Source organism: Vombatus ursinus, unplaced genomic scaffold (assembly GCF_900497805.2).
Source record: "Vombatus ursinus unplaced genomic scaffold, bare-nosed wombat genome assembly UNPS02010320.1, whole genome shotgun sequence".
NCBI classification, from domain to species: domain Eukaryota; kingdom Metazoa; phylum Chordata; class Mammalia; order Diprotodontia; family Vombatidae; genus Vombatus; species Vombatus ursinus.
Window position 1 is genome coordinate 5471012 of NW_020950098.1, and position 24553 is coordinate 5495564.

The following is a 24553-nucleotide window of genomic DNA, read 5'->3' on the forward strand; positions in this document are numbered from 1 at the left end:
TTTCCCTTGCCTCCCCGCAGGCCCTGGACCACCCGAGTTTATGAAACAATGCCAGCTATGCCTTCTGGGAAATGTAGTATTCTCCTCCGCCACCTCCCCCAGGACCCGGACCGCCTGCGTTCATAAGCTCATGCTAGCGGTGCCCCTTCTGGGAAATGTAGTATTTTTCCCCCACCTCCCCCCTCCTCAAGCCCCGAGATCTCCCGGGTTCATAAACGCGTGCCAGCTGTGCCTTCTGGGAAATGTAGTACTGCTCCCCCGCCCATCCAAGCTCTTCCAAGCTCTTCTGTGAGCGCATGCCTGCATGCAATTGGTTGACTTTTGCAAACTCATAATGAAGCCGCGGTAACTGGTTTGAGCGCACGTATTTCTGTTCTGCGGCCACAGATGGATCCTTGGGCTCCATGGAGATCTCATGGAAATTCACAGAGATGGATACAGAAGGAACAAATACATCCTGGAAATTCAATTAGATGCACATGCCTTAGACATTTGCTCAAACATATATTCAGCAATCTGTGTGATTGATTGCAAGTCAAGTCGATAAGCATTAAAATAACGCCTACTACGTGCCAGGGCACTGCAAGGCAGTATGTTAGGCCATGAAGACTTAAAGACAGAGTTGCACTGACTGGTAAATATTTTGCAACATACCCTGTTGAGAAAGAATTCTAATTAGATAAAATTCCCTGTCTTTAAGATCATTTTTCTCTCTCCATGTTTAGTGATCAATTCACTTTAAAGGTGAGAGTTGAAAAGTACCCTTGGCCATCACACTTCAGAACAACTTAAGCATGCACGAAGAAATTTCTCTTCTCTCCTCCTGCTCTCCACCTCTCAAGCCAACACCCTGGAAAGCAACTCCCGACTTGGCAACTGCTTCTGCAGGTGTTCAAGCCCCTACCTCCTCACCCAAGCACAGTACTGAAGACCCAGAAAACAGTTCTCCACACCAAAGTTGTTGGCATTGTCAAAAGATTCAAGATCTGAGACAGATGTTATCAGTGGAAAGGACTTTAGAGAAGATACATAACCATCCTCTGCTTTGTTGTAGTACTCTAAAGACCTTGATTTTGACTATTATAAATACCCAAATTAACTATAGAAGACACATGAAGAAAGGTGCTATCTGCATCCAGAGAAAGAACTGATAAATAGAAGTATGAATAGAATGATTTTACATATGTATATACCTATTTGTGTCTAATGGTAGCCATCTTTAGGGCAGGAGAAGAAAATAAAAGGAAAAGAAAAAAAAATTTACATGATAACTTTATTTAGAAAGAATAGCAAGTTGTACATAATAGATTTACAGTCTCATGTACAATCATCTTTTTTTGTTTGTTATACTATGTTATGGAAATGCTTGTTTTATTCCATAAATCTAAAAAAAAAAAAGACCATGAGATCTCTCCATCTGACTAGCAGCAGAAATTCATATATGGATTATGTCTCATATTAGAATGTGAGCTCCTTGAGATCAGGGACTATCTTGTTTTGCAAAAAGAAAATGCTTTTTCATTCACTTGTTTTCTAATTGCAGAATTTAAATTTTACCATCCAGCTCCCTCATTTTACAGTCAGGGTAACTGAGGGTATTAGAAATTATGACTTATTCAGAGTCGAGCAGACAGCAGAACAGGGACCCTTAACTTTACATTCAGTGCACACTTCTCCTTCAGTATTGCCAACAAAACTGGATCAGTTGGACTCTGCCTCTAAAATCAATCAAAATAAAGGCTGATATATCCTTCCAAGGTCAACAGCAACCTTCTTATCTTGGGAGAAATTTCTGTGTGCATACTGGAGTTTCCTTGAAGAGAATAAATGGTTATGGCCAAAGGTATTTTTTTCACTTTTCCCCTTTAAAATGAGTTAAAATTGGAGAGAGAAAAAAATTATCTCAAAGATAGGAAAATTTGAAGTTTTATGTAATTAGAATTATTTGCCTTGGAGTTTTAATCCACTGTTTTCTCAACAGCTAGCATTTTTAGTGCCCGAGGCAAGCTTTACAAAAAATACGGTTTGGAGCGCAAAACAGGAAACTGGACGGCAATTCAAATTTCAAAGCCAAATTCAGTTGGGATGGAGAGGGGCCACGCAGGAGAAAATTGAGCCCTAAAGAGGGGAGTGTTCTTCAAGTCCCAGCTAAAATCCCTTCTACACACAGCCTTTCCTGATCCCCCTTAATGCCTTCCCTCTATTGATTATCTCCAATTTACTCTGTTTATATCTCCTTTGTACTTAGGTGTTTGCCTGTTGTTTTCCCTATTAGACTGGGGGACTGAGGGCTGGTTTTGTTTTTCTTTTTTTTCCCCTCTCTTTGTATCCTCAGCCGTTGGCACAGTGCCTGGTTCAGAGCAAGCACTTAATATGCTCTTGCTAACTGACATTACTGTTATGGAGGAGGCATGGCGGTGTTGGGGAAAGGGATAAGAGCAGAGACTAAAGCCTAGTCTTCTAGCAATTTTCTATTGTAACTGATTATTCACCAGCTACCAGGTGCTAAACTCAGCTGTTTCTAAGCTGCTGGGAGAGAATCAATGCTCTAGAGTTTAGTGCCCTTGGGCAAAGCTTTAGTTATTCTTCCCTAGTAAGGTCTTTGTTCCTCATTCCTAGTAATTGGGCACCAGCCAAGAGCAGTTGGTGGTGTTGCCCTTCCTTCTCAAAGAGGACCAGTGACTTCAGGAGGGTGATGCCTTGACTTGCAAGTGAATTGGATTTCAGTGAGGCAGAGCTGTGCCAAGTCAATCAGGCTCATTCTCTCCTCCAGAGTTATCAGAGTCCAATGGGAAAACATAGGTCAAGATAACTGGTGATGGCCCTGGATAGAGTGGGAGACCATGACCTTTTAAAGCCAAGGTCTTTCCCAGGTTTCAGTTTGTCTTGAGGCAACACCTATTCAGTCATTAAAGGCTAGGTAAGAATTGAGGCAGCAGATGGCCTAGTTTGCCTTCACGAAAGATTCAGTCTGGGAAGGGAAGCTTTGTAGAGTCTAAACTAAATAGAACTGTTGATGGAAAACAGTTACCTCACCATGAGCAATAGAAATTCATTAAAAGCCCAAAGGGCCTTTTCCTAATTTTCAAAATTCTCACTTTGTGAAAAAGCCTACCTGAAGAAACGAGAAAATTGAGGTGAATTCAATACAAAGGTAAGGCACCATCATTATTTGGGAAATGTTTCTTATTTTAGAGGCAGTTAGGGGAGCTAGGTGGTGCAGTGGATAGAGCACTGGCCCTGAAGTCAGGAGGACCTGAGTTCAAATCTGACCTCAGACACTTGACACTTAGTAGCTGTGTGACCCTGGGCAAGTCACTTAACTCCAATTGCCTTAAAAAAATAAATAAAATAGAGGCAGCTAGGTGGCACAAAGGATAGAGACTGCTGGGCCTGGAGTCAGAAAGATCCGAATTCAAATACAAACTTAGACACTTAACTAGCTGTCTGACCCTCAGAAAATCACTTTACATCTGTCTGCCTCCACTTCTTCAACTGTAAAATAGGGATGATGATAATAGCATCCTCCTCCCGGGGTGTTGTTAGGTTTAAATGAGATAATATTTGTATAGCGCTTAGCCCGGTGCTGTGTAAATTGTAGGATTCAACAAACTGCTTGATAAAAGCTTGTTCCCTTCCCATTTTGAAATGAAAAGTTGTCTATGCTTGGACTTGTTTTGTGAAAAGGGGAACCCTAAATCTAACCCCCCGTAAAGTTAATTAAATTCATAAAAGAGTTGAATGTATATTATGCATATTATAGATAGATGTATATATACATACAACATACAACATATACATGTACATGTAAACCCCAGTCCCACATCCCATTAGTATGAGATTCTTTCCTTATTGGTAGAGATCAATAACCTGAGCCTGAACTGGAGGCAGTTAGCACAAACCAGACGCTCCGGTCTCTTCAGTCTTCTTCAAATCATCTTCCAGTCGGGACAGCTAGGTGGTGCAGTGGATAAAGCGCCGGCCCTGGATTCAGGAGGACCTGAGTTCATAATTCGACCTCAGATACATAACATTTACTAGCTGTGTGACCCTGGGCAAGTCACTTAACCCCATTGCCTAGCCAAAAAAAAAAAAAAAATTAGTTTTCCAGTCACTGCACATTCTGCATTTGCTTCAGGCTCCCCTGGCTCCCCACTTTGAGAGAGACGATGGATAGTGCCAACCCTCTCCATTCCCACCACCCAGATTGCAGAAGGAAAAGACTCTGGGAAGAAGCTGACATGAGAGGAGCTGGAAGTCTCCATCATCTTCCTGTCTCCAACTTGCTGCAGTTCAGGGATCAAGTGCTCTACTGAAATCTAGGATTCTGTCTCTTGGCTAAGCTACGTTATCTCCCTCCCAATGAGAGAGCTCCTTCACTCTGTATTGTCTGGAATATATTCCCCTATGTGTACTTTCTCTGAGTTTTGTTTAGCTACTGACTTGGATAGTTTGGGTTTGGTTTTGGTTTTGGTTAATATGTATGTTCACTGTGGAACTGATATTTGGTGGGAAAGGAGTCAAACCTTGGATATAAAGCTTGGGATCCTGCTTCCCCCATTAATGAAACAGTGACCAGAAGTTAGATTGAACCCAAAAATCACATCCTCTAGACTAATAATATTTAAGGGAGCAAATAAATATAATTCTGGTCCTCTCTCAGAGGACAGCAGGGTGGTCAAACTGGGTCTAACCTCCTGCTTTTCCTCCTGGCAGTAATCAAAGTCTTCTTTGGGAAAGGGCGGGAGAAGAGGCTGGAGATGTCTATTCTGCCTCAATTTCTGTCCATACAATGATAGCCTTCAATACATGCACATACATACATACATGGATGCATGTGTGTGTGTATCTATCTCTAGCTATATATCTTTAAGGGCTGCAAAACCCTTATAGATGTTATCTCATTTGGTCCTCACAACAACCCTGTGAAACCAAGTTCTACATGACTGATGTGGAAATGTTTCAAATTGTTGCATGTATAACCTGTATCAGATTGCTTGCCATCCTGGGAGGAGAGGGAGGGATGGAGAAAAATTTGGAACTCAAAATCTTTCAAAAAATGAATGTTGAAAATTATCTTTACATGTAATTGGAAAAAAATAAAATACTATTAAATTCTTTTTTAAAAAGCCCACATTTTAGAGCTTTTGATTATTCTCATTTTTACAGATAAGGAAATGGAGTCTGAAAAAAGTTAAATGATTTGCCCATGGTCATACAGCTAGTAAATGTCAGCTGGTTCTCTGAGGTCTCTTTCCCAAATCCAACACTCTTGACATGAAAGCCTCATTTTACAATATCTAAATCTAAGACTTTTCTCTCCAAATATTCTACTCTATTTTTATTTCTTTTTATCTGATCTTCCTCTGCTTATTTAGCCTTCATTCTTTGAAGTGTTTTGGGTTTTTTGTTCGGTTGTTTTGCTTTCCCCATCTAATTCTTTCTGTTTACATAAACATGCCCCTTTTGTTCTTTTCTTGGAATTGTCTTGAATGCTAGCCCTATCTCACTTGTTAGCTGTCTTTTGGGATTGCTTTCTCCCATTACCCTATATCAAATGACCTCTTTATCTTACCTAACACTAGTGATCCTTCACACCTGAGTGGTACAGTCCTCTCTGGGGTTCAGAAATTCGTAATGCTTCAAACCAAATAACACTGAGAAGACCTCAGAAAGTATACCAGTTGCCCAAGAGATTAAGAAAGAATTCAACGAAATTCAAAATGCATTTATTAAGAATCTATGGTTAGCAGCATCCTCCACTAAATTAGGACCCTTAATGCCTCAGCAAGAGCTCCAGGTCACCATGGCCTCATTACAACGAAAGTATAAAGAAGACTTTGCTAAGGAATCTCTGTAAAGTTGCCTTTCCTGCTTCTGAGAAACCACTCGAGTGACTCAGCATTTAAGTGGGTCAGGAGCAGGAAGGGTAACTTGTTGCATGTTCTGTGGGATGGCTCCTGTTTTCGAATTTAGGTGCCAAGGTACCTCCTTCAGATTTCAGCTAATTTTACACATACAAAATGACTCCAGCTGAAGAGAAGGGAGATAAAGTCCTCCTGTTTAAAAACCAACAAAAATCAACAACAACAAAAATCCAAAACATTTAATACCATAAAATATATATAGTAATGCATTTTAATGGAAATAAATAAGACCAAAACAGAAGTCAAATCAGACCTGCGTTGGTGAGTTAATGAATAGTTATCCCTTCCACATCATGGGGGTAAGGGACTCGGCGCCCTGAAATGTGGAAAATCTGCATAAAATTTTTGGTCCTTTGGATCAGAGAAGTCTGAATTTCTTCTTTTTCTTTTGTGAGATATTTACAGCACCGTATTGTAAAATCTGGGTTAAGTATTTGGTTGTAGGCTATATGTAGGTAAAAGTTAAGTAAAAATACTTTTTCTGTGTCATCTTCTGGCCTTCACAAAACTCCACCCCATTCCCATTGATTTCTTATGCCAACCTACAATATATTGAAACTGTGATGGAGAAAGTTGCGATGTGGAAGGGGTAACTGTGATTGTCATTATCACACCTTTCACACACAAATGGCTGATGCTCAACTGCTTGAAAAACTAGTTTTCTTTCTTCCTTTTTTTTTTCAACATGGGTTAAACATTATTCTTAAAAATCTTGTTTACATTCAGTCAATTAAGTTATTTATTAAGCACCTTCCACCTACCATGTGCCAGATACTGTGCTGGGTGCTGGGGTTACAAATACAAAGAATGAAAAAAATCCCTGCTTGAAAGTCTAATAGGTAAAGATCTAATAGGTAAAACCACAATTACATGTATATATGTATGTACATATATGCACACAAACATATATATACCTCTATATTTATATATAGTTAAAGTATATATCAAGTTTATATACATAAAGTTAATAAATATAAACACATACCAAGTAGTTATATACAAGGGAGGACACTAGTGGTTGTGAAATCAGCAAGGACTCCATGTAAGAGATGGTGCTTGAGCTTCCTTTTAAGGAAGGAAGGGGATGCGGAGGTAAGGAGGCAGTATATTCCAGACATGGAGAATGACCAATGTAAAGCCACAAAGATGGCAAATGGAACCTCCATGCATGAGGAAGAGAGAAGGCCACTTTGGCTATATTGCAGTGTTCAGGAGGAGGCATAATGTTCAATAAAATAAAAATACGTTGGGACCTGGTTGTGTAGTGCCTTAAGAGCTAAAGAGGGGAGCTCGTATTTAATCCTAGATTCAATAGGAAACAGCTGGAGTTGATTGAGTAGGAGTGTCAAATGATCAGACATGAGTTTAAGGAAAACTATTATTAATCTATGATGTTACTCATAAGTCAAAGGGAGCTGTCAGTCAACAAGTTGTCCCTACTCTCCAATGGGGGAGATAATAATGCAAACAACTATGTACAAACAAGATATGGACAGGATAAATTGGAAATTTAGGAGGGAAGGCACTAGCATTAAGGGGAATCAGGAAAGACTTCTTGCAGAAGGGGGGATTTTAGCTGAAATCTGAAGGAAAGATAGAGAAGTAATGAGGCAGAGCTCTGGATCTTGAAGTGTGCAAACTGGAATCTTCCATCTGTCTCCATCTCTTCCTCTCATATACCTGTATGCCTATAAACTGAAGGTGAATTCAAGTTCTGGTGGGACCTAGACTATGGAAACATTATCTGTAACTAGCAGGTGTTGCTTTGGGGAACAATGTTTAGATTCTCTCTCTGTCTCTGTCGCTTGTCCTCTCTCTCCCCTCAGGGAAATCAGCCTGAAACATATCCCATCAATATTCTTTTTTTTTTTTAAAGAATGAAAATCAATGATTTTATTTCATTTACTTTATGAAGGTAATTTTAGTATAAAATTGAGAGATGAAAGTTTTCTCTAAGATCACTAGATAGAGTGACCTAAGATCTTTTTTTTGTTGTTGTTCATCTTTTTGCCACCTACAGGCACCTAGAAATGCAGAACATTAAGGATGATGGGTAATAATTCAAGGACTTAAATTCAGTGAACACTCTAAAGTATCAACCATGAAGATAGAAAGGATTATATGGGTGTGTGGGAATGCTAATACATGTCCTGCCCTTAAGAAGCTCACAATCTAGTATGAGAGAATAGCTATGTAAATAAATATAATATAAATTTGTTGTTGTTCAGTCATGTCTGATTCTCCATGACTCCATTTGGGGTTTTCCTGGCAGAGATACAGAGTGGTTTCTCGTTTCCTTCTTCAGCTCATTTTACAGATCAGGAAACTGAGGCAAACAGGGTTAAGTGACTTGCCCAGAGTCACACAGCTAGTAGGTGTCTGAGGCTGGATTTGAACTCGGGATGATGAGTCTTCCTGATTCCAAATCCAGTGCTCTATCCACTGTGCCATCTAGCTGCCCCATAATGTAAATCTGAGTGTGTTAACAGGTATTAAGAGTACAGAAGGCTATGAAAGATCCAAGGAAAGAGAGATTATTTCTAGCTGAGGCACACCTACATTTTAAATGAAATTCCAGGCCTCTTATTGAACCATCTGTGTTCTGTAGTCCCCTTCCCCCATGGCTAGCATACATCTTTACTTCATTCCCAAATCCCTGATCCCTGAATCACTGTCATTCAAGGATTCACCCCAATACTAAATAAATTCTAATTACTCCTTATCTCTAGGAGAGAATATAAACTCTAGCATTTAAAGCTCTTCACAATCTGATCTTTTCCTACATTTTCAGTCTTCTCAATGTATTATTCCCTTCCACACACTTGATGGAAAGAAAAGCATTTATTAAGCAACTACTATGTGTCAGGCACTGTATTAAATGTTTTATAATCATTATCTCATTTGAGCTTTCCAATGACCCTGGGAGGTGGGTGCTTTTATTATCTCTATTTTACAATTGAGGAAACCGAGGCCAAGTGACTTGCCCAGAGTCACATAGTGTCTAAGGTTGGATCTGAACTCAGGTGTTCCTGACTCCAGGCCCAGCATTCTATCTGCTGAACCACCTTACTGCCTCCAACAGTCCAGCCATTCTAGCCTACTTGCCTTTCCTTGCACACAATTCTCCATTTTCTATCACTGTGACTTTTTATTGCTTGTCCTTCTGGCCTGAATGTTTCCCAGAATAACCTCCCAGTTCCCTCCTGCAGGAACTGGGGGTTCCCCGGGCTGGCTCTCATTGATTGGCCAACAATAGGTCTCAGGTCAAGTCCCACTTTGTCATTGTTTGGGCCCTGATTGGCTCACAGCAAATGTAAATAGCAATTGTTTCTGTTTTGACCAGAAACCCTGAGGGTCTTCCTCTCCCAGACTGACTTTTTTTGACTAGGTTATGAGGTCATTCTCTGCCCCACTTCTTACCTAGCCTTAATCACTGAAGGGGTGTGGCCTCCATCAAACTGAGACCTGTTAAAGACCTTAGCTTAAAAGGGCCAAGGTCTCCCACTGTATCCAGGGCCATCTCCAATCATCCTGATCTATATCTTGCCACTGAATCCAGATGACTCCAGAGGAGAAAGTGAGGCTGGTGAGTTTGCACAACCCTCCTTCACTCCAATTGGATTCTCTTTCATGTCATGGTATCACCTCCCTGATGTCATGGTCCTCTTTGAAAACAAAGGACAAACAATAACACATATCTTGTATGAAACAATTTCTGTATATGTGATCTCCATTAGAATGTAAACTCCTTGCGGGCAGAGGGTAATACCAAATCTCTGCTCCCTTAGAGGCCTCTGCTGAGGGCCTTCCTGATTCTTCCAAGAGGGCTGGGCAAGAACTCTTTCTCATCTTTATCCAGAAACTCAGGATTACCCCCAGTCAGCTAGGGAATCCCCTTTGTTCCAGGTAAACACTTATTCACCATAGTTATAGAGACAATTTTATGTCCCCACCTTTTCTTTAAAAAGTAAAGGCACCTCTCAACAATATCATTCCTAGGTCCCCAAAGCCCTTTTTGGGAGGGAGTTTTCAAACTATCTCAGGAAAAAGGAGACCTACCTATTGAGGGGAATTTGAACCGGGTATATGGAACCCTCTGAAGTTCAGGGACTTCAGGGTCTGAGATCTTCACCAGGGATGGAATAAGGAACTGAAGGGGATCAATTCAATCTATGGCCCAAAGCAGTTCATCCATTCTGAGTAAGTCTTCCCGGAGACTGGATCCGAGGGGCAGCTAGGTGGTGCAGTGGATAGAGCTGTGGCCTTGGAGTCAGGAGGACATGAGTTCAAATTTGACCTCAGACACTTGACACTTACTAGCTTTGCGACCCTGGGCAATTCACTGAACCCCGACTGCCTCACCAAAAAGAAAAAAAAAAAGAGTTGTCCATTCTAACTTTGAGGCAGCTAGGTGGCCCAGTGGATAAGTTGCAGCCTTGGAGTCAGGAAGACCTGAGTTCAAATCTGGTCTCAGACACATAACACACAACACTTACTAGCTGTGTGACCCTGAGCAAGTCACTTAACCACGATTGCCTAGCAAAAATCAGAAAAGAAAAAAGAAATTGGATCCAAGAAACCATTGCAGCAAAGTGTCTTTCTCCTAGGTTGGCATCATTTCATCTTGGACATGGCTTTTGAGGCAGGACACTTGATCCTGGCAGTTAGGGGACAAAATGATTAAGACAAACTTCTGCCCTGAGTTGGGAGTCAATTTGCCTTTTGAGAGCAAGTCAAAGATTATGATGTGTAGATAGATTCTCTGACTGGCATGGAATCCAGTTGGGCCAAGACAACTGCATCATTCTTAGTGAGGGAATATGTTTCCATGCCCAGGACAACATGGCATCACCAGGTACTCATAGGCAACTATGACTAACAGAAGATAGAGTATCAGGGATAGGAGTGGAAGTCTCAGTCTCTGACAGCCTAACAACTTTTTTTGTGATGGGCTTTAGCATTTGAAGGACCCAGCTGAATTCAATCTTGAATGTACTATTTCCTTTTTAACAATAAAAGCCTCCCATGATATGTTTTGTTAATGGGACTATTGGTGCATGAACTAACTCATAATGAACATCCCTGGATAAAGAGTGACATTGTGGTGTTGCATTATCAATTCAGTAGTAATTGGAGCACACAACAGGCAAGGTCTTGCTTTTCAAAAGCAAATGACAAAAAAAAAAAAGCAAATGGCAGGAACTGACTTACGTGTGTGTGTGTGTAAAATGGTAGCCATCTCAGAGTTGACAGGGATGGGGCGAAGGAAAAAAAGTCATATGATAGCTCAGCCCTGGTGAGGTGGCACGGAGTTGTCTACAACAACCATGCATGGTTTTTTCTCTTACCATAACTGAGACTAATCAGGAGCAGTTTACTTTTCCCTGGGAAGGAGTGCGGTATGCACCAGGGCTGAGCTACCCGATCCACTGCATTGACAAAGACAGAAACAGCTGCAGCAAAGGGCATGAGCGTGCCAACTTATCTCCCTGTAGTCCACTTTAAGCCACCGGGTTTCATCTATCTTCCTCACCAGCCTCACAAGGTTATTATAAAAGGAATATGGAGAAGTACTCTTCATCTGCATCAAAAAGGAAATATCTCCCCACCTCAGACCCAGTATCGTACACAGTATGACTCAGGTTACTCCAAGAATTTCCATTTGACCCTACCCACAATAACTGGCATAGATTGCCCAAAGGACCCATATAGATATCAATGCCCATGAGGTTATGATGCCATTCCCTCAAAAGAATGCCCTTTAGAAACTCTCCTTGGAAACTAGAGTGTTATGAACCTTTTTTGGGGGGGGTCTCCTGGATACCAATGTTCAGAAGCTCCCTACATCCAAGTGAGTGTGGGTTTTAGGAGATGCCGTTAGCTTAGGTGGGGCTTAAGGGCCCTTAATGCCTGGGTCCTGGGTGTCTAGCTTTCTGGTACAATGTTATTAGCACCAGTGCCCCTTCAGCCAGGCTAGTGAGTAATTGTTTCAATTTTATGTTTCAGGAGTCATACCTAGAGCTTCTTCACAGAGAAGGGTGTTATTATTTCCTGCCCACCCCCCATGCCCTTTTCTAGCACCATGGCAGGTGCTGTACCTCTTCCTGCCATCCCCAGATTGTTAGAGTGATAGTAACGTTTTCCCAGAGGGCCATGGCTATCCAATCTCCCACTCATATTTAGCAGTTGATCTTCCTATATCCCCATGGTGATGTGGCTGGGAAGGCCTATAGCTAAAGACTAACCCTATTTGTATAGGCTTTGCTCAGAAGAGAAGATCTAATTGCCTGTAACGCCCACCGGTCATAAGTTATCACACCTCCTGCCTGATTCGTCTTCCTTATGCACTGATCAGTGAACCATTCAACCCATCAATGAGTAATTGTCTCTTTTATTGTCAAACACCATGTTAGTGTCTGGGAGATACAAAACCAAAAAAAGAGCAGGTTCTGCTCTTACATTTTATTAGGGGAGACTGGGCCATCTCCAGTTGTCCTGACAAATATCAGGCCAATGGACCCAGGTGGCTCTGGAGGAGAAAGTGAGGCTGGTGACCTTGCACAGCCCTCCCTTACTCAAATCAAAGTCAATTGCAAGTCATGTCATTAACTCCCCAATGCCATGGTCCTCTTGAAGAATGAAGGACAAACACAACCTGTGAGTGGTATGAGCTGCCTGAATAGGGGCTCAGTTGGCCAGTTCCAGTTGGGTAACTCAGCTTGTCCTGTCTCCTCTCCATCTCTCCCTCCTTTCCCTCTCCCTTTGGCTAGATTTCTTTCTCAAAGACCAAGCCTTAAACCCAGTTTGCTCAGGAGCTCATATATTGCACAACAATAGCTCCCTGCCCAAGCACCACTTCAAGGTTATTTTTCAGGCCCTCCTTGCTCAGAGTGAATGTAAAAAGTAACTGTTTCTCTTTTGGTCAGCAACCCTGAGGGTCTTCCCCTCCCAATCTGATTTATTTTTTCTATTGAAGGGGCCATCCCTTGACTCACTTCTTAAAGAGGCTTATTCACTGAATGGGTGTTACCTCACTCAAACTGAGAACCTGAAAAAGACCTTAGTTTAAAAGGGGCAGGGTCTACCATTGCATCTTGGGCCATCTCTAGTCGTCCTGATGAATAACTGGCCACTGGACCCAGATGGCTCTGGAGGAGAAAGTAAGGCTGGTGACCTTGACCTCACTCAAATCAAAGTCAATTGCAAGTCACGTCTTCATCTCCTTGATGTCATGGTCCTCTTTGAGAACAAAGGACAAACAAAAATTAGGAGAGACATAGACGCACATACAAAATAAATACAAAGTGGTTTTGGTGGGGAAGTTGGTAGGGAGATAGTTACAAACGTCAGCTCCCATGGATAAAGTATCAGAAATGTCAGAAATGATAAAATGGGAGCTGATGAGATCACCAAGAGAAGGTATAGAGAACAGGGCATAGGATAAAGCCTTGGAGAATACCTACAGTCTTGGGATAGAAAATCCAGCAAAAGAGACTGAGAAATTGTCAGATTAGGTAGAAGGAGAATCAGATGACAGTACTATGGAAGATAGAAGTAGATGGAAGACAAGGGAAGAAAGAAAAATGGTTAATAGTGCCCAAAGGTGCAGAGAAATAAAGAAGGATGAGAACTGAGAAAAGGCCATTGGATTTAGCAATAAAAAGATCATTGGTTTCCTTGGAGGGAGCAGTTTCAGTTCAGTTAGGAAGTCTGAAGCCATTAATATATGTTTGCTGAATTGAGTAGGTATGCAACAAATGTTAGTGCTGAATTAAACATCTGTCATGTGTTCTGTGGGTTGAACACAAGTATATTATTAGGCCAGTGGTTTTCTAACTTGCTTATTTTGTAAGCCCAATGAGTACGTTTGTAACTATTTCTAGCTCACACATTTCCACTAAAAATACTATTAAAAAAAGGAAAGCAAAAATACTGTTCATTTGTATTGAGCACTTTGAGCTTGCAGTATAAAATTATAAGAGCAGAACAGAAACCAATGAACAAATTTGTCATTGTCCAGGGACAGAAGAGACAAGTGCCAGGTGCATGGATTACCACGCTCAGCAGTTCGTGAATAGACCTTGGGCCAAATTCCTGACTTGAATGCTTAACTGGACTTAGGAAAAAAAGAAACAGTTTCATATTTTGTGGATGAATATAATGGATAAAATATAAAACCCACCCAGCAAAAATGGAACCCACATCTTGTCACCTTAGCAACAATTTAGAAGGTATGATTGGATACAATGGTTCATGGAAACCACAAATGCCTTCTTGTTGTGTAGCAGAGTTAAAAATTAAATAATATGTTGCCATAGATACCAAATCTTTTAAAAATCTTCATCTTAGTAGCTTTATTTTTGAAGCTCTTAGGTTTACAGTCTTAGGTTAGTTTTAAATTTAAGGTCTGAACCCTCACACATGGTTCTCAACCAAAGGAACAAAAACAAATGTCCTCGATCATATGCCTCTGGGGCCAAAATTGTGCCATTTTATTCCTTTTTTACATAGGAAACTCTGGGGAAAAAATCAAAGTAGTCACCTGGGAGTGGCGCATCATGAAAGATTGCCTCACTATCTATGTTGGAGGCTGCTGCCCTCTGCCCTGTGGAATAATATATATGACTATAATCAAGCACTTGAAATAATAAAACTAGCATTTTATTACTTACCTGCAAGTCACAAAATCAACTATAAGTTGTTCCATGGAAGAGACACATGTCTTTTTTTTTTTAAGATGTCTTTTGCCCTTTATATTTGCTAAACTGCTGGTTTTCATGTGGCATATGTGAAGAATGCTATTTTCCATTCCAGAGGAAATAACCATACCATGATCTTTTTCACTCCTCTCCTCCCAAAGGATAAAGTTACAAAGAACTAGGAATCACCAAGGTGCCAATACTCACTACTGGATGAAAATAATAATAATTTTAGTCTTGAAAAGTTTCACCAGCAGGTGGCACCTCATTCCTCAATGGTAATACAGCCTTTTCAGGCAGAAATACTTCAGACATTTCCCATCTGATACCCTAGCTCTCTCCTTAAAACTTTGCTAGTTTCTGAAAAGAACCAGGCATTTTTTTCCTTTTTTCTTTTGCAGAAATTTCTTCTACAGTGTCCTCCATATCGCTTTGGCATGGCTGAAGTCAGATTTGAAGAGATCAATCCCAACCAATAACCATAAGATATACAGTATCTTTAACAGAGCCTTACAATTAGTCAATTGTTTTCAGCTTTTGAAACCAACTAACATTTATTGAACAACTGTTAGCTAGGCTGTGGTGGGCAAAAGAGAAAAAGAATTAGGAGGTGGAAGACAAGATCCCTTCTCTTAAGGAGATCTTAATAGAGAACATTACAGCAATCTTGTTAGGAAAACAAAACTTAAAACAGAATTGGAGAATTAAAAGACCATTAATTAAATTAAATGTTAAATTGTGTGTGGATGTGGGTTGTTTTCATGGTCTGCGATAGAGGGATTCCTACACATTTCTTAATTCTACTGACATTCATGGAGCTACATAAGCTTTTCCACATCCTGGATACAAATGAATGCTTCTTTCATTTCTACTTCTAGGAAGTTATTCCCTTGCAACTGTGGTAAACATTTGGACTGTAACAACCTTTAGAGTTCCTGAGATTTCTTGACAAGCTGTGTCACTGACCAACCCTTCCTGCGCCAATAGTGGAAATGGCAGTGGATTGGTTATCCTTTGTTAATAGAGCAAAAGATAGTCTCCTCCTTTTGCAGAGGTTTCTACCACAGTGTTCTTCAAATCCTTTGGAGGTGGTAGGGGTCAGGTTTGAAGGACTCAATTACAACCAACAATTTTGTCTGTATAATGTCTTCAGTAGTGCCTTAAGGCACTCAGTTATGGGCAACATGATGCAGAAGGAAGAGTTTTGAATTCAGTCAGAAGACCTGGATTCAAATCCTGATTCTGCCACCTGCTACTTGTATTAACTCTGGACAAGTCACAACTTCTCTGAGGAACTTGTACTAACCTCAAAGCTTCCTTCAGTCTCTAAATCTATAATCCTATCAACTTCTGAAACCAACCAGTATTTATCTAACAGCTGTTATCTAGCTAGTGGTTACTACAAAAGGAATTAGGAAACCGAAGACCAGATGTGTCTTGGGTGTTATTCTACCCGATTTTCAGCCCCCCCCCATCCCCCATAAGGAGGCAGCGTGGTAGATGGGAAGAAGCCCTGGCTCTGTAGTCAAAAGGACGTGGGTTCAAATCCGAGGAATGGGTTTACTCTCAGTGTGATCTTGAGTAAAAGTCACTTACCTTCCTGGATCCCAGTTTCTTCACCTGTAAAATAAGATGGTTAGTCTTACCCCTCTAAATCTATGAACAACATCATCCTTGACTTTTGACTAAAGGACTAATATCCCACCTTTTCTTTTTAGATGGGGCGTGGATTAAAACACCGAATGGAGGATGGGGTAAGGACCGGCAGGGAATAAACCTTAAAGGTCTAAACCTAAGTGGGTTCACAGCTGGGAACTCAACAGCCTCGTTCCCTTCCAGAATTTGCGGAAAGGGAGTAATCCGGGGGCGGACCCTGTCCCTCCCAGGGGAGAGAAGCCAGAGGCGAGGTAGAACTGAGACGGGGCGGGCCAGGATGCTTTGTGGCGGCCACAGGTTCCAAGGCTGGGGGAGGGAGGACTGGCACCTGGCGAGGTGAGGCGAGTGTGCGGCGCGGGCGGGGCTCTGAGCCCTCCTCGCTGGTTGACTCCGTCCGCTGAGCAGTCCCGGCCTGGCGCGGTGCCATCGAGGGGTGCTCTGTGCCACTCACGAAGCCCGGCGTCCGAAGCCGGCCCCGGCGCCGTGCATGGCTGGCTTCGGCCAGATGGGGTTCCCCTGCCGCAGGAACAGCCGTCTGGACTCCTTCCTGAAGCGTCACCTGCGGCAGGAGGTGTACGACACCATCCGCGCCTACGAGCTGTGCATCGTGGTCTCCGACACTGAGCACAGGACTTTAAAGTACGCGGTGCTCAGCGACAAGCTCATCTACCTGACCGAGAACCCGCCCAGGTCCATCCGAGGGATTGTGGCCCTCAAGGACGTCCTGGCCATTGATCTGGTGAGAAGTCCGGGCTGCGCCTTAGATCCCGCTTCTCCCAGCTCCTCCATCCTTCCTTCAGTCTGTGCGACTGGAATGGGGAGGAGAGTCGCCCTTCGGGGCAGGGGGATCGGGGTTAGGACAAAAATGGTCCCTTTCCTTCCACTTTCCTTCCAATAATCCTCTCTTCTCCCCTCCCAGCTCCCATCTCCACATTGCTTTTTACCTACAGCATTCAGGTAAAAGAAATACTGAATCTCCTTTCCGGTCCCAGACAGAGGTGCATTTCCCACATTTGTTTTTTCCCCACCTGACTTTTGAAGGCCCCTATGTGAATGTATTGGGATATAGTTATGAGGAAACTGGTTCCTGGAGAGCTAAAAGTTTCTATGGTAGCCATTCCAAGTCACAAACTTTTATGTCACCCTTCTCTTTGCCCCCCCCCCCCCGTTCTTGTGTCTCAGTAATCAAGTTCTCTCCAAACTTTTTATGAAGAAGCAATTGATTTAAAGTTCCTTTCCTGTCATTGTTCTTGGTTTCTCTCCCTCTGACCTGTTTTCCTGATATATTCCACCCACCCCCACCCTATTTTTCCCACTGGGGGTAGTGTCTAGCCTTATTTGCTCTTTCTCTTGCCTGAGTCTCTGTACACCCTAGGGAGAAGCTGGCACAGCTGGTTCCTGACCAGCTTTTTTCTCCTAGAATTATTTCTTTGTTCTGAACTTAGTTAGGAACAAAACAAACTCTTTAATAGGAAAATCCTCTCTGCCTCTTCAAAAAGTACCTTGATGTCCTTACCTTTCATTTTTTTTAAAAAAAACTAGACAACTTTTTCTCTACTTTAAGATTGAAAGAAAAACCTACCACTACATATGTATGTGAGAGACAGAGACATCATGAAATTTTTAAGGCAGAAAAAAAGAACAGTATAAAGAGCAGAGAAGTTGTGTACTTTTCCTTTGGGTCTGGATAGAATTTGACCAGTACTGAACATCTCTAAAATAAGTGTGTTGTATAGTAGAAAAATCATTGGATTTTGAGTCAAACTACTCAGGTTCAATTTCCAGCTCTATCAATTCCTACCTGTATGACCTTAGGCAAGTCATTTCACAACTCTAGGCCTCAGTTTTCTCATCTTCAAAATGAAGACATTGGACCAGTTGTTCCATGCTGCCTTCCAACTCTAATTATCCATGACCCTAAATTTAAGCCAAGAAATAAAACCAAACCACAACCACTATGAGGCATCATTTCTTGGTTATGGGTCCCACCTGCTCACCATGGGGATACAGGCTGGACTCTGCAATGGGCCTCTCCTTGCACAAACACCTGCATGATCAGACTGCCTTTACATCACTGAGTTTATCCCCTACCAACTGCTTTTGCCCTAGGAGAAAAAATTCCTCTTTACAGGTATGACAAAATCACAGTCTTGTTGTCCAGCACTGACTACTCTGTCTGGTGCCTTGAGATGGTATATGCCTTCTGGATAAAGTCATAGTTACAGAATAACAGCTCTATCTCCAGTATTTACAGCTATACTTTACATACCTCTACATTACATAATTGCTTTTGAATTTACATCTCATCTAAGCATTACTTTCTGTGGATGTCACCCCTGGAGCATCTTTTGATTTCATTCTGGGATCTTAGCTATTTCTACATCAGGAGGGAAAGTGTTTTCAGTTAAAATTGGACAAATCAAACACCATATTTCTGTGAGTCCTTCCGGTTTCTCAGTGAAGCAGTATCTGCTTTTTCCATAGATATCTCTAGGTTTTTTTTTAACCTGTTTACCAAGTACAATACCAAAAATTGAAGTTTGAATATTATTTTAGTTGCCTTAGGAGGATGGACTCTGTGCTTTCTCAATATTATATCAATTTTATCGTTGCTTCCAAATCTGTTGTGTTCCATTTTATATTTCCAAAAGGAGTTTGAGTCATCTAGCCCCTGTCCACCTGCCCAACATTACTGAAATTATTACTGTGCCAGAGGTGGCACAGATTAACAATCAACATAATCTGAAACAGAAGCCACCTGAAATACAGAATACTATTGGCTAAAGAGAGTCCTTGAGCGGAGATTCAGTATTAGAGGTAGCCAAGACAGGCCTAGGGCATAATATGGAAGAGGGTGGTAGTGAAGGAGGGATACCTTTTAAAATATTTTTAAAATATTGAAGGTATCTGATACCTTTTATATTACTGTTAATATACTTTGTCAGGCAGCTGTGGATAGAGTACTGGGCCTGGAGTCAAGAAGACTCATTTTCCTGAGATCAAAAATGGTCTCAGATACTTTCCAGCTGTGTGACTCTGGGCAAGTCAGTTAATGCTGTTTGCCTCAGTTTCCTCATCCATAAAATGAGCTGGAAAAGGAAATGGCAAACCACTCCAATACTTTTGCTAAGAAAACCCCAAATGGAGTCCCAAAGAGTTGGACATGACTGGAAAATGACTGAATAAGAAAATACTTTTTCAGGGGCAACAAATTCTATCCTTCATAGCATAAAGTTTTGTGTGTGTGTGTGTGTGTGTGAGTGTGAGTGAAGAAGTTTCAAAGCATCTATTGGATAGTAACACAGAGAAGGCTGAGATTTTCAAATTTAAGAGAAGCCTTGCACCGGCCCTGAAGTCAGGAGGACCTGAGTTCAAATCCGCCCTCAGACCAAACACTTGACACTTAACTAGCTGTGTGACCCTGGGCAAGTCACTTAACCCCAATTGCCTAAAACAACAAAAAAAAAAACCCCAAAACAAAAACAAACAAACAAAAAAAAGAGAAGCCTTCTTTTCAAACCTTAAGTATAAATAACTTTGATTTTTCTTTTCAGACTGTTGTTTCAAATCCCACTTTGTATTTAAGCTGCTGAGTATCAAGACTAACCAATTTGAGTTTCACTTCACAATAAACTTTGAAATATCCTAAAGGAGCCAAAATAATACCTTCTCCTTAAAAAAGAGGGGTGTGGGAGGGGGAAGCTGAGGGTGAGACAGGGAGAGAAATAAAGCCCTGATTAATTTGATCCCACCCTACTTACCCAAGTTCAATTAACACAACTCCCTAACACGAGTCCTGTGTTTAAATCAGGATTTTTGTTTTTCATTGTACTAGGTCATATTTGTTCTAGGCCATATTTGCTCCCCAGCTAAGACACCCTCTGCTATTCTCTCTCTCCTCCATGATGAAGCCTTCTCTCATCACTCAGATCCATAATGATTTTCTTTTTTAGCACTTATTTTTTACCCCATACTTTTTACAGGTATCTAGGAGGAATAACAAATAGCTGGAGTCAGGAAGACCTGAGTTCAAATATAGCCTCAGACACCTATTAGCTGTGTGACCCTGGGTAGGTCACTTAACCTGTCTGCCTCAGTTTCCTCATGTAGAATAATCATAAATGAAGACAATAATAATACTTTACAGAGTTGTTGTGAGGATTAAATGAGATAATATACATCAAATGTTTTGGAAAATATAAAGTGCTGTAGAAATATTAGCTATCATTATTTTTGGCATTTGACTTTATATTTTCTTACATTGTCTTCTAGTTGTATCCTGTGTCTCAATCTTATCTTCCTGATGACATCGTAGGCACCACAAGGTCATATCATATATATACTTCTCTATCCTAATACAACACTGTACACACAGCAGGTCCTCAATAATGCTTGTTGAATTGAATCCAATATATCATGTACAGGATAATCGATCCCTGAAAATTGTAGACTCTTCTGTCTAGAAAGATATAGGCTGAGGGAGGGGATATGATTGAATGGGATGAGACACTGTGGACCAATGGAAAGACAGCTATACCTGGGACTAGGAGATGTGGGTCTGATTCCTAGCTTTTACTAGCTGGGTGATGCTGGGTAAGTTATTGACCTTTTTTCTGCTTCATTTTCCTCAGGCAATATGCCTTCAAGCCCCCCTCCACATGCAGGCATGCCTTCAAGTTTTAAATACATTTAGGAATGCTGTTTTCATGATGAGTTATTAAGAGAAAATAGTGGTGGTTGGCGGTATAGTTTTTACCTTCTAAGGCATACTATAAAGAGAAAATTTGTCCTCCCAAAAATGTCCTTTTAGTGCCGTTGTAGGAGGAGGTATCACAGGCTAGAGGTATCATGGATCTGAGCCAGAGAGGCATTCTAATATTCTTATGAGTAATCCAGGGCTAGCCATCATGACTACAATAGTAAAAAAAAAAAATCTATATTATTCCTGAGGGGGTTAGATGTTTTACAATAGTGAAAATCTGGTCACCTCAAAATTCAAATTGCCTGATCCCTGGAGGGATAAACTAATGAGAATTTTTCTGTTTACATCATTAATCAATAGGAGGAGAAAATGAAGTCATAAACAAAATCACCTATTTTGAGATAAAGACTATTGCTGATCTTATTATCCATGTTTGGAGATTAGGCTGAAAAGACCTCACTCTGACCCCCCAGTCCTTTCCATATTGGGAAATTTGGAGGATTTTATCTCTTTTAGTTGCAGGTGTAGCAACTGCTATATGTTTAGCTTTTCCGGGTTGTGGTTCAATCTGTTTGCCTAGAGGCAATGATTTCCAGTCCAGGAGGACAATCCTCCATCCAGATTGTCTCCAACCTTAGCAAGGTGTATCTCAGAATCCTTAAAGCAAAATCCATTTTTCTTGGACAATATGGGTGACTTTTCCATGCCAGGAATACTTATAGACCTTATCACTCCAAAAATAGATGTTCTATTCAGACTTTCTTTAGGGACTGTTATCCTAAAGTCTGGGTAGAAAAAAATATACCTGCTGGAGATCGCAAAGAGTTATATTAGCAAATTTTTTAAAATGAGGGTTGAAATAAGGTTTTCATATAATTGGAAATTTATTTAAAATTTAAAAATAAAAATGTAATTGGGAAATGTTTAATGAAATAAATTAAAATATGACTAAAAAAATTCAGGCTCATCAAAAATTCCCCAAATTGCAAGGTTATAGCTAAATCCATCTTTATATAAAATATTTGCTTCTCTTGGGACATTACTCTAGAACCTTGAGTGGGAGCAGTAGCCAGCCAGCCACTTACTGGACAGCTTTTAAAAAATGTTAATAGTATTTTATTTTTCCCAATTACATGTAAAGATACTTTTCAACATTTTTTTAAAAAAGCTTTTTTTTAATTAGTTTATTTTTAGTTTTCAACATTAACTTCCATAAGCTTTTGAGTTTTAAGTTTTCTACCCCTACCTCTCCACCTCTCTCCCCAAGATATAGGCTCTACATACACACTCTTATTAAACATATTTTCACATTAGTCACAACATTTACTTTTTTATAAGATTTTGAGTTCAAAATTTTTCTCCCTCCCTCCTCAAGATGGCAAGCAATCTAAGTTATACATGTGAAATCATGTTAAACGTATTTCCATATTAGTCATGTTGTGAAAGAAGAAACAGAACAAAAGGAAAAAAAAACACGCGAAAAAAGCCCAAAGAAAACGAAAATATATGCTTCCATCTGCATTCGGGCTCCATCAGTTCTTTCTTTGGAGGTGGATAGTATTTTCAATCATGATTCTTTTGGAATTTTCTTGGATCCTTATATTGCTAAGAAGAGCTGAGTCAATCATAGTTGATCATGCATGATGAGAAAGCAGCTTTTTTTTACAGTGAATGAAAATTGTGGCCCTAGACAAGCAGTATTGAGAGAGGTATCTCTCAATGTTTTCTGTGAACCACTTTTAGACAACTCTCATGGACATACATAACCATATGAAGAGCATATACTTTGCACATAAAAAAAAAATCTTTTTTTCATCTATGATTCCTCCATCACGTTCCCCACAATGGCTGTTTCAAACCTTCTCAAGCTTCTATGACAACTTTACCTCACTCCTTCTCAGAAAATGACCTCTACTCCAACTTTGCTAGATGGCTAGAGCTATTCATAATCTTCTTCCATTACCTTTATCTCAAAAACATTCTATTTCCTCAACCATGAGACTTTTCCTCTCTGTTCTCAGAGGTTGAGGTAGTTACCCTTCTTTGCAAAGGCTAACCCCTCTTCCACTTACCATTTTTATCCTATTTTATTTTATTTTTGCGAGGCTATCAGAATTAAGTGACTTGCCCAGGATCACACAGCTAGTAAATGTCAAGTGTCTGAGGCTAGATTTGAACTCAGGTCCTCCCGACTCCAGGGCTGGTGGTCTATCTATTGCACCACTTAGCTGCCCCATTTATATTTTTTATTCAATCTTTTCCTGTCTCCTCTAGAACCTTGCTCTATTGATGATTCATGTTCTTTCACTCATTTTCCATCTTTTTCTCTCTACTGGAACTTTTTCTTTAGCTTGTAAGCCTTCTCAGTTCTCTCTTATCCCAAGAGAACCTTTTTTTTTCTTTTGATCCTGCCATCCTCTCAAGCTATTCTTCTATGTCTCTTAAATTTCTAAAGAGAATATACTTGTTGCTTCTTCTCTCTCATAACCCACAAAACCCACTCAGCTGCCTACAATTTGGCTTCCATGTTCATTACACTGTTTTCTCCAAGGTCACCAGTGACTTTTTTATTGCCAAATCCAGTGGATTTTTCTCAGCCTTTATCCTCCTTTTTTTGGTTGTTTCAGTCACGTCTGACTCTTTGTGACCCCATTTGAGGTTTTCTTGGCAAAGATACTGGAGTGGTTTGCCATTTCCTTCTTTAGCTCATTTTACAGATGAGGAAACTGAGGCAAACGAAGTTAAGTGACTTGCCCAGGGTCAAACACTTAGTAAGAATCTAATGCCGATTGGAACTCAGGAAGATGAGTCTTCCTGACTCCAAGCCCAGTACTCTATCCACTGTGCCACCTAGCTGCCCTATCCTCCTTTTTGCCTCTGTAGGATTTGACTGTATTGACTACCCTTTCCTTCTTCAAACTTTTGCCTCTGTTGGCTTGTGTGATGTTCCTGGTTCTCCTTGTTTCTCTCTAACTAACTGTTCCTTGTTGATCTTCACTGGATCCATGTTTTCCACCTACCTTTTAAGTGTGGGCACTCTTCAAGACTGTCCTTGGACTTCTCTTCCCCTTCTACCCTTATCTGTTCTAATGGCTTTAAAGAACACCCGTAAGCAGATAAGCTACAAATCTACATATCCAGCTCTGAATGCTAGGCATCTTGCATTTATTAACAACCTGCAGGATATTTCCATTTGTATATCATACTGCTGGCACCTCAAAATTAATAGGTTTAAAACTAAATTAATATTCTATCCCCCAACTCACCCATCCTATTAAGTTTACTAATTCTGTTGATAATAGCAGCATCCTCCCAGATACCCATATTCAAAACCTTCGAATTGCCTTTGGGTCTTCCCTTTCTTTCCCCATCATTTCACATATGCAGTTAGTTGACGTGACTTCATTTTCCTCATTGATAAAGATAGGCATTTGGAGCAGATGTCCCTTTCAGTTCGAAATCCTAAGAGTCTATTTCTTTTAAAAAAAATAAATTTATTATTTATTTTTAGTGTTCATTTAAAAAAATTTGAATTGAGACCTCTTGCTCCTTCCCCTCCCCTACTCATT

The 24553-nt window shown here is 40.7% G+C and overlaps 1 protein-coding gene across 1 annotated transcript in view; it reads left to right on the forward strand.

Moving 5' to 3' along the window:
* The first annotated feature begins 16769 nt into the window (after nucleotides 1-16769).
* The window catches only part of CUNH12orf56 (chromosome unknown C12orf56 homolog), a 112176-nt gene continuing 104392 nt past the window's right edge, over nucleotides 16770-24553 (forward strand). The window contains exon 1 of the mRNA XM_027854203.1: nucleotides 16770-17021. Coding sequence (XP_027710004.1) covers nucleotides 16770-17021 — 252 coding nt within the window. The remainder of the gene's footprint in view (nucleotides 17022-24553) is intronic.